This window comes from Electrona antarctica, assembly GCF_951216825.1.
Source record: "Electrona antarctica genome assembly, chromosome: 4".
NCBI lineage: Eukaryota > Metazoa > Chordata > Actinopteri > Myctophiformes > Myctophidae > Electrona > Electrona antarctica.
The window spans coordinates 37,386,805-37,401,256 of NC_136809.1; the positions used below are offsets into that span (position 1 = coordinate 37,386,805).

Consider the following 14,452-nt stretch of genomic DNA (forward strand, 5'->3'; position numbering starts at 1 on the left):
CCCGACGCCCATTGGCCGAGAAGTGCTTAATGCTTTGCTATCCAGTACAAAATCGGAGGAAAGCAAGCCAACTACTGTAGTAGAGAGAGAGAGATAATATCAAATAATCAATAACTCTATCCAAAAATAATCCACCTCGCCCACACTGGGCACCGTATATCCTCTGCCGGGTGACCAGAAAGGGGGAACTGAAGCATCTAAACTGGATGTCGGTGTGGTAGCATTAAGCCAACGATGCTAGCCTTGCTAGCCAGCTAGCTAGCAGCATCTGTCCCTCCTCTCCTCGCCTCCTCTTCTGCCTGCCAGGCTACGAGGCTTGTGTTCTGTTCTGCTAGCCAGCTGTGGCTAACTGATGCTAACCGAATAAACTGATGCCATTAGCCAGGTTGGATTGATTTTCTTTCTGTTGCTGTTGTACCCAGGATCTGTGTTTAAAGACAGCATTTTCGAGATTCTTTGTCATTACCACGCGTGCTAATGCCCAAATAGTGCCTAAACAAATAGCTTATATCTCCACTAGTTAAGAGTTAGCATTGTGGTTTTCGCTAACTTGGACTAGTGCTAATGGCTAATAATTGAGCTAAACTGCGGTGGTGCTGTTTGTTATCATGGCATTGTTGTAGCTGTGATCTGATATCGTGTTTTTTGTGAAGCCCTCAGGTCTTATTATGAGCGGGGTGAGTTGTAAAGCGAACGGAGCGGCGTACCCGGCCTCGTCAACCGTCATGAACTCTGTGAAGAAGCCCAAGATGGAGCAGATTCAGGCCGACCATGAGCTGTTCCTGCAGGCCTTTGAAAGTGGGGACCCAGATTATAATTATTTCATAATGCGGTGGTGGTGTTGTGGGCTACTGTTGTGCTGTCAGTCAGAACGACTTCCTCATAATTGGAATGAACATTATGTTCCACTACAGTTTTGTCTCTTGCATGTATATTTTTGCTTTCCACATCTGATCATGTCATGGTGATGGTGGGGCCTGTTAGCTGAACTTGGTGTGAAAGTCATGAGGGTGCTACAGTACATGCATGTTTCCCTCCCACAGACAGACATTGCAAAATATCTTTTGGACAAACTGGTGTCACACCTTTTAAACCCACATTGACTTCAAACAGTCTTAACATTCTTAAATGCTTAACATGTAGTCATGTACTATGGATAGTTCTATTATTACTAGTGTGGGTGTGCGTCAATTAACTACAGTAGTTGTAAGTTGTTGACATTCCTTAGTATATGGAGTTATTTGGCACAACTTCTTTAGGTTGTGACAATGATGTTATAATGGGATATGGGTGGGTGAATTGCATTTATTACAGTGGACTGATGGAAAACTGAGAAATGCATTCATAAAGTTTACATAATTTGACATTCACTATTTAAATTTATTTCTAGAGCCAACTCAGATATACAGATTTCTGCGCACAAGGAATTTGATGGCAGTAAGTTGACACATTTATTTATTACTGTACATTTTTGAGAAAAATACACATTTTTGGTAAGGATTAAAGGAGTATTCCACCGCGCCTCAGACCGATCCGTAGTTTAAGATTTAGACTAGTATCAATTTTGACATTTTCCATCTACAAGAGTCTTAAGTCAATTCTCCCTGTGGTGTTGGACAGACAACTGAGCCCCTGCAACTCCGAACAATGTATGTACAAAATACAAATACAAAATATAGAGGCTGCCAGGGTGCTTGTGCACCGTATTAATCTGTAGTTTTCAATTAAGTGTTTTAGTCCTGTAAGTGGCCAATGCCATTTTCCCCTCCCTCTTGTTTACTGAGCTTATTGAGCGTAATTCCGGATGCGCCTGTTCACTACAGCCATTGGAAACTCCCGACAGAATCGACCACTTATGGGATTAAAACACTTTATTTATTGAAAACTACAGAGCTACAGTGTGCTAGAGAAAGATTTTTCCCCTCTACCACTGGTTAATGGATATATAATAAATAAGAATTTGGTAAAAAAAAACTGCCAGTCCGGAATTCTCCTTTTAAAGTGAAAGGCTCCAATCTTCCGAGTTGCTCCAGTGCCTTCTTCATTCAACACATTTGTAGCAAGTTGTACTAATCTGCTCACATTTCTATTCTAGCCGATATTCTTGCACAGGACACTCACCTTCATGACTCACAGAAATACAAGAACAAATGCCAAAAGGTAAAACATTTGAGTAATTCATTGATACAAAATGAATTCCTATTCAACCTCACTTGTCATCAAAATACGAGCACTCCTGGTTAATGTCATCCCTTCATTTCAATTGTTGTATCCAGGAAAACATTCAAAGTGGATGATCTGTTGCAGAGAGTGGAGAAGATGAAGGGAGAGCAGGAATCTCAAAAGTAAGATGTCAATATGAGTTTCATACAATGGCAATGTTGTTCAAGTATTCATATATATGAATATTTGTACATATCTGTCAAAAGGATCGGAAAAGATATCAAGAGCTTTATTCCATTTGTGGTCCTTGGGTGTCAATGACGTGTGTGTAACTGAGTGCGTCGGGTTAGGTTCGGGGTATCAGAGTTGCTTTTCCAGTTCAAGTTCTTTATTAGTGTCCCCAGAGGGCTATTTGATTTACAGCAGATCATAGAGGTTTAAAACATAAAAGTACAAAACAGCAACAGACATGTGACAACATAGTATAGGACAACATAGCATGAGCACATCTGTGCAATTGATAAAAAAGGATAAGAAATAAAAGAGTAGCCAAGTACAGTACAGAGTGAAGCATCATAGCATCGTCCCATCTGAATGTGACAAACCCTCTGTTTTTTTCTGTCTTTAGTTTGTCTTCACATCTGCAGCTAACATTCACTGGGTTCTTCCATAAGGATGGTAGGCCAATGTTACTGTTTAATAAAATTAAAATGTCTTAGTGATCTTGTTCAGAATTTGTGATACTGGTGAAATTATTTGTTAATGAGCAAGATGAAGTTTATTTCACTGAATTGAAACATGACTTGCCTTACAGAAAAGCCATCTCAGAATTCAGAAAATGAACAAAACTCAGTGTCCCTTGAGGTGCTACTTGTCAAAGTCTGCCATAAAAAACGCAAGGTAGAGTTACAAATGTTCCCTCTTCCCTGACATTGTTTTTAAATGTGAAATGAATGTTCAGTGAAGATTTACACATACCACATGCATCTGATTTCTCCTGTTAAGCTTTCAAATTGTATGCGTCTTTCTTCCAGGATGTCAGCTGCCCGATTAAGCAAGTGCCTACAGGAAAAAAGCAGGTGCCTTTGAATCCTGACAGCAACCAAACCAAGTCGGGCTCCTACCCGTCTTTACTTGTCTCTAGCAATGAGTTTGAGCCCAGCAACAGCCACATGGTGAAGTCCTACTCACTCCTGTTCAGGGTGTCACGCACAGGGAGGAGAGACACCAATGGTCTTGTCAATGGAGAAGCCAACGAGAACATTGGTGCGTAGAAACCCCTTGCAGGGCTTCCAGGGTCTTAAACACTTTAACCCTATTGGTTTTAATCTTTGGATATAAATAGCTGATCTACAACCTCACAATGGGTTGCAATGTGACATGTAAGCTTGCTGTTTTGATGTTCTGTGTGAATGTTCCCCCAGAATGGGGATTGCTAGGGCGCAAGTGGTTAACCCATTTAGGCCTGACGTCGAAATTTAAAAAATGTCCTTATGTTTCTGTATCAGTGGTGCTCAAAAGATTTGAGGCACATTTTCAAGATTTTTCAAAAATAGCAGACCTACAAGTTGTTGACATTAACATGTACCAACTACAACATTAGCAGAAGAGTGCTACACACAGGTTTTTAATGGTTGCTTAGCAACAAGAGTCATGACTAGCATTTTCCGCAGGCATTTTTAGATGTAGATATTCTACGGCATCCCTATTGGAGGCGTAGCTACTTTATTGGCAAGCGAGGAGCATAGCACATTCAAATGAGAACCAATCAAAGTACATGCTCACGGTTCAGTGGTTGATTGAATGTATTGAAAAAACAAATGGAGCCTAGTACACCGAGGGTTTAACTTTTTGAAATTTGAAACGGTAGACATCATTGTGACAGCTGCCAGGAAGGAACAATAATGGTGGTAATAAACGGCCCAGAAAAGAGTTTGATGTACTGATTTGCAACCCCATAGAGTACACTTGGGGTTGCCATTGCCTTGTTGTTGTGTTTTGTTGAGTTAGGTAGGATGGATCAACTTGTTGAGATTTGTTTACATGTGCCAGGATGATACAGCTTTTCAGATGTTTGATGCAATTTAATTGTTTTCTCTGTGTAGATGTGACAGAAACTCTGAGCAGAAAAAAGAGGGGTTCGTCCCACAGAGAAGAGGGAGACACCACAGAGACATATGTTGCACAGATGACTGTCTTTGACAAGAACAGGTGAGTGGTGGATGGGCTCATGCTAAAGGGAGTAATAAGATAGACTTTATTGGTCCCGTGGGGAAATGTAGGCGTTGTGTCTGTAACCTCAGTAAGCATGAAGCACTCCTGTAGTATTTCCATTTAATGAGAAATAGCAGAAAAACTTTTGTTAGCCTGTGCGTCAAAATCGTGCTCTGTCCTCCATCCCTCTAATTGCCATCTGTGTCTCCCCATTCAGGAGGCTGCAGCTTCTGGATGGGGAATATGAGGTGTCGATGCAAGGTATGGAAGACAGCCCTGTCAGCAAGAAGAGAGCAACATGGGAGACCATTCTGGACGGGAAGGTTTGTGTTTGAGCGAGCAAGTGTATTCCATGTATTTGTCCATTTTTACTTTTTTGTGTGTCTTTGCTGTGTTAATAAATATTAATTTGTATTACTGTCCTCCTTCGCACACAGAGGCTGCCGCCGTTTGAGACATTCTCTCAGGGACCCACGTTGCAGTTTACGCTGCGTTGGACAGGTGATGCCAGCGACAAGTCCACTGCCCCTGTGGCCAAACCGCTGGCCACCCGCAACTCGGACAGCTCCAGCCCCATGGAGACGCGGACCAGCAACAACAGAGCTGCCCTAATGTGTAAGGCTGACTGGCGCTCTGGGGGGGATGATCTCTGATCAGAATTATTTGATTCTGAATGACGAAATAGTGTCCATGTAAATACAGAGAAGGATTTGTACAGGTGTTGGATGTATAACACCTTTGTCTTGTTACAAATAATGTATTGCTGACGTCTGACGACGATATGTTTGTTGGTGGATGTCCATATGCTCATCCTGCAAGTTATTAAAGTAAACTGATAGTTAAAGAGTTTTTGTAGAGTGCATTCACCCTTACTAAGAAGCAAATATGTTTGAATTAAAAACAAAGATCACAGTGCTCCACGAAAAGCGAAGCTATGGAATTCCAACCCACACTCTTAAGTATTGGTGTGGGACAGTGTATTTGTTAGTTACTACAGTATTCATCTAGGGTCTAATTGATTTAGTGAATTTGCTGTTCTAAGAATAACTCCATGTCTTCCATGCAGCTTTAAAAGACTCTGTCACCACAGATGTACAGATGAGGAAAGAACTGATCCTTTGTGAGCCGCGGCAAAAACTACGTATATTTTATCAGGTACAACAGTCACAACACAGGATATGCGTGGGTGTAGGATATTTTTGTCATAACATAACAGACATGAAATGAGGTACACCTGGCTTGTTAGTTAAACAATAAACTGAATCATATTTGACTAGTTGACCAGTATCAATCTGATCAATTGAAAAGCTGGTAACAATTGAAAAGCTGGTAACAATAGACCAAATACTGCATAATATAATAAATTGACCAGTAGGTATAACTATTAACTAGGGTTGCGATCCTTTAGGAGTTTCTTAGCGATTCACTCTTAGCAGTCTGCTAACTATATATTTTTAAAAATATATTTAATTTTGGCCTTTGTTATTGACTTTTATAAACACAAATTCAATCATACATACAGCATTTCATATACTGTCTATAAAGAGGCTATGCGCGTGACATCATCATTCATCATACGTCATAGTTATGCGGGAATGCCTCCTGAGTGGCAAAAAACGACTTTCTGGCCTTGATGGTCCATACATCCAAACCTGATTGCATTAAACTATGATAAACTCACTTCGCCACTCGATTTGCCACTCACTTTATGCATGCGCATACCCTCTATTGTAGTGGTTCGATCCTCTGAGTTACTTAACCCATTTTGGGCGGGAACCCCTTTTGGTGTTTTAAACAATATGTTATAATTTAGCTAGTTAAAATAGCAGATCTACAAGCTCATAGTGCGCCACCGAGTGGCGTGCTACGAGCTTGTAGGTCTGCTATTTTTTTTAAATCGTGAAAATATTTATTTCAGAAAACTGGAGGATTTAGAAGGATTTTTTTTAAATTTTGAGGTCAGGCCTAAATGGGTCAAATGATAAGGGACAATATCGGTGGCACCCAACTGTATGGTAGTCCTTAAAATGGAAAAGTGTGAGAACCGGTGACGTTGTGATAATCCGGTTCCAGTGACTAATACACCTATTCTTTTCTGTGTGAAGTTCCTGTACAACAACAACACACGGCAGCAGACTGAGGCGAGGGATGATCTCCATTGTCCCTGGTGCACCCTCAACTGTCGGAAGCTCTACAGTCTGCTCAAACACCTCAAGCTCTCCCATAGTCGCTTCATCTTCAACTATGTGGTAAGGGTGCGTGTGTGCGCGTGAGACCTTGTACACTGTGACTGAATACTTCATTGCTTTATCATAGTGTTTAAAGGATTTTAAAACATCCTCGACTTTAAAGAATGAATGTAAAGTGTTTGAAGTGGGCCTGTAAAGCGAGCGGTGGAATGTTACCGCACTCTTGGAGGTACTTTATTAAAAAGCTTTTTCACGTACCGTAGTAGTTGGCTTTTTCTGTCTAAAATCGTAAATGTTCACCTTATAGTATCCTGTGTCGATGTGTGTGAAAGGGGTATTGCATAGCTATGATTTGTGAGAGATTGGTTGTGCTCTTGCATATAACCAAATTGCAGTTTGTTAATCGTTTCTCTTTTCTGTCTGTTGTGGGTCCCTCCAAAGGCATTGTGGTCGAGGTCGAAATGATCTCATTTAATTGGTATTTATATTCACAGCCTCACCCGAAAGGAGCGCGAATAGACGTGTCCATCAACGAGTGTTATGACGGCTCTTACGTGGGCAACCCTCAGGACATCCACAGTCAACCCGGCTTTGCTTTCAGCCGCAATGGCCCCGTCAAGAGGACTGCCGTCACTCACATATTGGTGTGCAGGTAAGAGTCGCCCCTATTTAAAAGTTACAGACCAGCTGCTGTACAGAGTCGACCAATTAGTTTCCAACCCTAATTTATTCATGAATTGTTAATTAACCAAATTCTGATTTTAATGAGCAGTTGATTAAGTTGCAAAAGGAAGAAAACTGCACACAGTTGGGCTCCAGTTGTAACATGGCACACCTGCCTGTGACATTTCGAGCTGTATGCTTTTCATCAGACATGCTTTCCATTTGCCAAACAGCATGTAGCTCGAAACGTCACGCTTCTTTTCATGGTTTGGGAGAACGGGGCTCATTTGTATGTGCATGTCTCCACAGAAGTAGACCAAACACAGGTCACGCTGCTATATGCATATAATGTCACAAAACAAACTTGCATACATCTAGGAAATGCCAATGTAAAGTGAAACTCGTGAAGAGTGAAATTTCTATCACAGTTGATCATTTATGCATATAAAACGGTTTGTTGGTGAATAACAATAAAATTGTAAATGCGATCTCTGTAAATAAAAACTTCTGGTCCAAAAATCCAGTTGTCCAAAGTAGCTGTAGGCGTAGACAATGCTAGCTAACTTAAAATGATATGCCTACAAGCAGCTGCTTGTCAATGTTTCTTATCCCAAGCAGCTTTGTACACTTCACAGCCTATGTTGAAAGGTATTTATTTTGGTTTTTTTCTTAACCTTTATTGATCGTCCACAATGTAGAGCAACAGGAAACCGTCAGGGAGTGACACGCTAGCCTGGCATGGCCAGACTAATATGACTCTTAAATATTAGTCTGGAATTTCTATGTGGAACCTGCATTTCCATGGGGCTTATTTAAAATGATGCTTCTGGTGATAAAACCCATAGCACAATTTTCCCGAGATTCCATTTGCCTTCAATGAGCGGAAGCATGTCAAGATTCCGCATGCGTAACGGAAGTCCCGGACAAGACGAGCTGTGATTGGCCAGTAGTCACTTGAGTGACAGCGAGAGACATGGAGGAGTCGCATGAGTGACGTCACTTGGGCAGTGACGCAGCGTGCCTTCAGCAAATGCCTTCAGCACTTCTAAATAAGAAAGCTGCGGAGAACTGTTACTTTGTGTTCACTCTTTAATGTTTTCTGTTAGTAATCCCCCCCTGGCTCTGATGTTGTATTAATAACTGTTGTTTGTTTGTTTTGTCTTGTTTTGTATTATGTCATGACTGTTATAATGTGGTTTTAAAAAAAAAAGCCTTCAGCACTGAACTTCCGTTTGACTTCCTGCCTTCATTGGAGACACATCGCTCCAATGAACTGCAGCGGCCAATGAGGAATCTATATTTTTTAATATCTATGGATAAACTTGCATCGCAGTTGCATACTTGGCCCTGATTGGTGCCCCACAACTATAGGGGGCAGTGAAATCTTATCACAACTGAGCGAGGCCGGACCAAATCTGCAGAGGGGAATCATAATTTTTGCACTGGCGGATTCGGGTTTCCACTTTCCAGGATGGTGATGTGCAGGTCCAGTGGGCCTGGCAATCAAACTTGGGGCTCCCTGTCAGGCATCAGAAGTTACCTATGTTGTTGCTATTGGTGCCCCAAGATACTGAAACCTGAGCCGGATTTATACTTTGTTAGGTTGCCCTTAGAGGTGTTGTAGAACGTCTATTTTTGGCATGACAGTGTAGCGATCGGCTATTGCACACACACACCACTGCAACTATCCACACTCACCCCAGTACACACCCGGAGTAACGTCAACTCGGCGACACAACCCAGATGCACTGTGGCGTTCTCTGATTGGGTAATTTCCTAGTGTTTAAATGAGATATTCCTCTAAATCTGGGTAGAAATGTAAAAGAAAAATCACATCCGTGTGAAGTGAGGGGCGCTAATATATTAAAGTCTAACTCATGTTGATTAGGTGATTTGATGTAAAACAAACGGTGCCAACACAAACTCTTCATTGTTAATGGTGTTTAATGTTTGTGTTGGGGACAAGATGACTACATTTTTCCCTTCATTGTCGATGGCATTTTTAAAACAAACATTGAACTAAAAACAAACATTAAATCTGTATATAGAGCGCCCCTCAAAAATATAGTTGCCTTTTCGAACTCCAGCCCCCCTTCAAATTCCCTCTGCACGTCCCTGCCCCATCCCCTCTCTTGAAAGCAATTGAATGGACTGGACTTGCTGGTTGTTAAAAAGCCGGTCGTTGGGGGGTGGGTCGTTTCATATATTGTTTTGCGGGGCAGGTTAGTGCGGGCTGGCTCCCGTGGCGGGACGGGCGGGTTATGAAAAAAGCCAGCCCGCACATCACTAGTGGACTGGATTTTGGGTGTGAACTGGAATACAAACGAATCAAACTGAAGTTTTTCTGTGTGTGAATTATTATTGAGTTGAAGGTTTGCTTGTGGGTAACCAATCCCTGGCTATGTGGTTTTCAGGTGAATGTACTTGTGGTTATTTATCCTTGCAAATCCTTTCTAAAAAAGCTGTACGTACGTACACACACAGACTTGGTGCATTTATAGTTTGATAATAATACACATCCACATAATTCCTGTCACTCCTGCTTGTCATCCGTCAGGCCAAAGAGGACCAAGCCGAGTCTGTCAGAGTTCCTGGAGTCTGAGGATGGGGAGTTGGAGCAGCAGAGGACGTATGTGAGCGGTCACAACCGCCTCTACTTCCACAGCGACAGCTGTATGCCCCTCCGGCCACAAGAGATGGAAGTTGACAGTGAGGATGAGAGAGACCCCGAGTGGCTCAGGGAGAAGACTGCCACGGTAAAGAGGCCAATACTTAGAATGCCATGCTGTAGGGACTTTTATCTATGCAGCTAATTTAGTCCATAAGTGCCAGTAATGTAATAAAGTACAACCCAAACACACTTGAATAGACGTGAAATTGCTTAATATACAGCAGCCAAAAACTTTAATTTTCAATTTTACAAATGTGATTAATACTAATGAATTATAATAATTACGGTATAATGGAACAAGTCCAGCATGCACATTTTGTTGCGAGTTGTAATTAGGATATAAAGAAATTATCCAAAAAAAATCTAAATAACATTTGATGATTCATTTTAATTTCACCTCTACTGTGTTGTGAACATCGTGAGTCTACAGTGCTGTGCTCTTTCCTTCGATGGAAAGGACAGTTTTATAAAACAAAATTACAACTGGTAACTTTTACATTAGTAACTAATTGGCATCCATTAGTAACTAATTAACATGTACCACTGCAAAAAAAAGTCTTATGCACACGTTTGTAATGGTTGCTTAGCAACATGTGTCATGACTAGCATTTTCCGCAGGCATTTATAGACCATGCCAGTGTACTTGTTCTTGCTAGAGTACAGCTTGGGTCCCACTTTATTTCCTGTCTACTGATATTCACAAACACTGCAACAGGAAATTAACTATTGCGTGCAGATGGCTAAAATAATCTTCCGTGTACACTTGAATCCCACTACTTTGCTGGGAACATAGTCATACATTGCCGACATGAGCAGGGAAGAATTTGTTATTCACATGGCAGTTTATATAACTGAAATGTCAATATTTACAGTATCAATGAAAGTAAATAAAAATTAGGTTAAAAGCACAAACTACACATGAATAGCTTAAAACAATGATTGGATACATTTTTTTTTTAAAGTACATTGTATTTGGCATTTTCCTCAGCAACTGGACGAGTTCACAGATGTCAATGAGGGAGAGAAGGAGGTGATGAAACTCTGGAATCTACACGTCATGAAGAATGGGTATGTATACAGTATGTTAAATATGGACAAATGTTGACACCATATTGTAGCTTCCACATGGTCATCAGTTAAAACTAACCTACACACAGTATTTGATTAGCCTATATAAACCATTGACTGATGAACTGTGTGATGTGCCATCTGTAGCTCCACATAATTATTTTCTGTTTGTATATTTAGGCATTGTATTTCTCAGGTTGTCTTGCAAATTTTGCTGCTTTGAACTGCTGTAAACTCATATTTGATCAAATTGTTATAGCACCCCACCCTCCCCTTGCAGCTTAATCGCAGACAACCAGATGAACCAGGCCAGCATGCTGTTCGTGGAGAACTGTGGCGCCTATATTGCCCGCCGCAACCTCTGTCGCAACTTCCTCCTGCACCTGGTCAGCATGCACGACTTCAACCTGGTGAGTGTGGCGACCATAGACCGTGCCATGGCCCGTCTCCGGCAGATCCAGGAGGAGCTCCCAGATGCCGTGGAAGGGGATCACGACTTGTTGGCGAGTCTGATGGTGGGAGGAACCTGGCCCTGCAACGGCACCACCAACTCCTCCAGCGGAGGAAAGCACGGCAAGAGGACAAAAGGTGGCGTAACGGACTGATGTCAGTTGGACGGATGGACAGATGCTGATCGCTGTCTTTTGTCGTTTTGGGTTTTTTGTTTTTCTGACCATTACCGACCCTTTGGTGCTTAGATAGGTGGGAGGAGTTACAGTGCAGGAACTCTCTTTGAGACAGACAAATATATACATAAACAATCTTTTTAGGGACTTGAAGACTGAACCAAATATGAACAATTATACAATACAACCAGTCAACCACCCACATCCACACAAATCTGGTATTTGAGGACGGGATAATTGGAGTTGAACCAACTTAATATGCATCGTGTCAGGGCCACAAACCGGAGCTGCTGTTGTGTGAGGGTAAACTGATAACCTGATTTTGGTGTGACCGTCTCATAAGGACTGTATCACCAATACAGTAAGAAGTGTATAATAACAGTGTCACTCATTGTTTGTACACATACACAATAACCTTGTTGGCTCTTGCTCTTATAGTTGATTATTTTAGAACTTGGTATTCATATTTTAGAGAACTGTTAACTTGAATTATCAAGTTTTTATTTGATCCCTGCTGCATCATGTCAAATGCAGTTTGTCTCAAACATTCTGAAATGTCTTTTCCCTTGTCATAAGGAAAACCATTGAGTTTGATTTTACAGTCATCACTGTCAGTGATGTTCATTTGGATTAATTAAAAGTGGGACTTTTACCTGCTAATGTTAGAAATCTAAACTATGGTTTGTTGAATGAAAACTCTGCCGTACTTTGTTGAAGGACAACTCGGCCATCTTTCAAGCTAGTCTCTCTTTAGGACTGCAACTTTTATTAATGTTCTTGGCAATACTTTTGTGAGAAATGTATAATGTTTATAATCTACTACACGATTTAGTCTGATAAACCACTTAAGCCCTCTCATACAACATCACACAACTTTTTTTGCAAAAATAGTATGAATGGCACATCTACAAGCTTAGAATGTACGTTCACGCATTCTAAACTTGTAGATGGCCTCTATTGACATGCCCAAGGATGCTAGGTTGAAAGTGGTTAAATTAACTGTTGCAGCCCTATTGAACTTAAATCCATTTATGCTACTGAAATTCAAAAGGTTTTTTTTCTTTTCTCTCCTTATCGGATCAAATTTATTTTTCTGTTTCATGTGGAAAAAACCCACACCAGATCTACCTGTCCATGTTTATATACCTGGCTGCAGAACGTTTCCCTGGACCAAATGAGGTGGCCTACACCACCCAGCTTTAGCATCACAACATTTCTGACTTGGTTATAGGTCAGATATGACTGACCTGAAAAATAAGTTTTCCTTTTCCACCATCGATATATATTTTTCTCTTTAAGTGGTAGTGCTTTAAGTGGTAGCTTAATCACTAAGTTCTTGAGCAATTTTTAAAGATTTTAACCGTCAGTCCCTTACACAGTCATACACACCAGAGGGGACAGGTGATGGCTCTAGCTTATACTGTACGTTTTATAGCGTCTTGGAAGTCGAACTCTGTAGTTAAGCCTGTGTACTGGTGATCCAGTTAAAGCCAGTGCTGGACTCACAAGGTGAACTCAACTTTGAGATCTTCACACCAAAAGACGCAATTTGAGATGAAGCTGAAAACTTGTGGAGTTGTCCTTCATATTATGGATCAGTAGGAGTTGACAACATTGCAGTACAGTAGTAATCATGTTATGAGGCTGGGTTCCAGGTCAAGAGAATAACTGATTTGGATTGCAGGCTAGAACTGTTACCATAGGGCTACATTTAAAATGATTGTACTCCTATTAAGCCTTGTGGCCCACATTGACAAAACAAGAACATCAAGAACAAATGACTTATCTGAAAATGTTTTACAGAAGATTTTGTGTAGGTTGTATTGCATCACCTTGTGTGGCCCCTACATAGCATTGATTACCGTCTGTGAAAGAAAGATCTATTGACATATTTTGATAATATGCTGGAACCTGTTTTTTGAGTACAAGGTTCGAAAAGGTTGGGAATACAAAAGGCCTGATGGCATCCTGTATTATAAAGCAGGGTTATACTTGTTACTTTACAGAAACTTTGTATACATTGTAATGTTAAATCTAGCTGTACCCCATTGTGAATCCAATTATCTCATTTTATTTTTTCTTCCTTTCCTCAAAGCAATATGCTGATGGTTGGTTTTGAGGTCCAACTCACTTGTTTTATCCTATTAGGTGCAGTTTATGCCAAAGTGGGTGATTTTCATTGAAGACTTTGTTAGTTCTGTTCTCCTTCTAGCACCTTCTATCGTTAGTTCATTTCACAATAAGGTTTCAAACCCATAGATTTACGGTGTGTACACAAACTGATGGTAAACACCTTATTTCTCTTTTTCTTCATTTACGCTATGGATAACCACGATAGCCTTTTCCCTGCCCTCAGCCTTTTGTGCACATTTTCCTTTTGTCATCTGGAATAGGGAAATCCAGTCAATTCACCACTATTATCAAAGCACCGTGTTAAAATTTGTGAAATGTAAACTTTGAATATGGGGATTTTTATATTTAAATAAAATACATTTGACCTTGTTCTTGTATTAACGGTTCTCAATCTTAACATGTTTATACAATAGCCATTGGGCTCTAATCAAATTCTAGCTGCTAAGAACAGTTTTGTGTGAACATTAACAAATTGGTCATTGGCTACTTGGTTATAACATTGATGTTGAAAGAAGTAGGCTACATTACAATGTTCACTGCCAAAACGTATGTAAGTCTGTAATGTAAGACAATACATGATCGTACAAAGAGTCTTCACCCTAAGTGGACGTGACACTGGATTCACAATTTTGGTGACTTCATTGCATGACTTGGAAAAAACAAAAATGACTTGAATCTCGTCTTGGTCTATTTGGACTTGAGATGGATGCCTAGAGACATGTCTA

The 14,452-nt window shown here is 40.7% G+C and overlaps 1 protein-coding gene across 2 annotated transcripts; it reads left to right on the forward strand.

The window, feature by feature from the left end:
- Positions 1 to 6: 6 nt before the first annotated feature.
- suz12b (SUZ12 polycomb repressive complex 2 subunit b) lies at positions 7 to 14,096 on the forward strand. Of its 2 annotated transcripts, none has more exons than XM_079499230.1 (17): positions 7 to 385; positions 661 to 798; positions 1,391 to 1,437; positions 2,096 to 2,160; positions 2,277 to 2,345; positions 2,792 to 2,841; positions 2,978 to 3,063; positions 3,198 to 3,429; positions 4,269 to 4,374; positions 4,595 to 4,700; positions 4,815 to 4,992; positions 5,444 to 5,532; positions 6,483 to 6,626; positions 7,061 to 7,218; positions 9,787 to 9,985; positions 10,889 to 10,968; positions 11,228 to 14,096. In XM_079499230.1, exons 2-17 carry the CDS (start codon positions 669 to 671, stop codon positions 11,571 to 11,573), a joined length of 2,085 nt encoding a protein of 694 aa, XP_079355356.1. In that variant the 5' UTR covers positions 7 to 385; positions 661 to 668; the 3' UTR covers positions 11,574 to 14,096. The 2 variants fall into 2 exon arrangements, with proteins under 2 accessions (XP_079355356.1, XP_079355355.1); XM_079499229.1 differs by having other exon boundaries at positions 8 to 385; positions 654 to 798.
- The last annotated feature ends 356 nt before the right edge of the window (positions 14,097 to 14,452 follow it).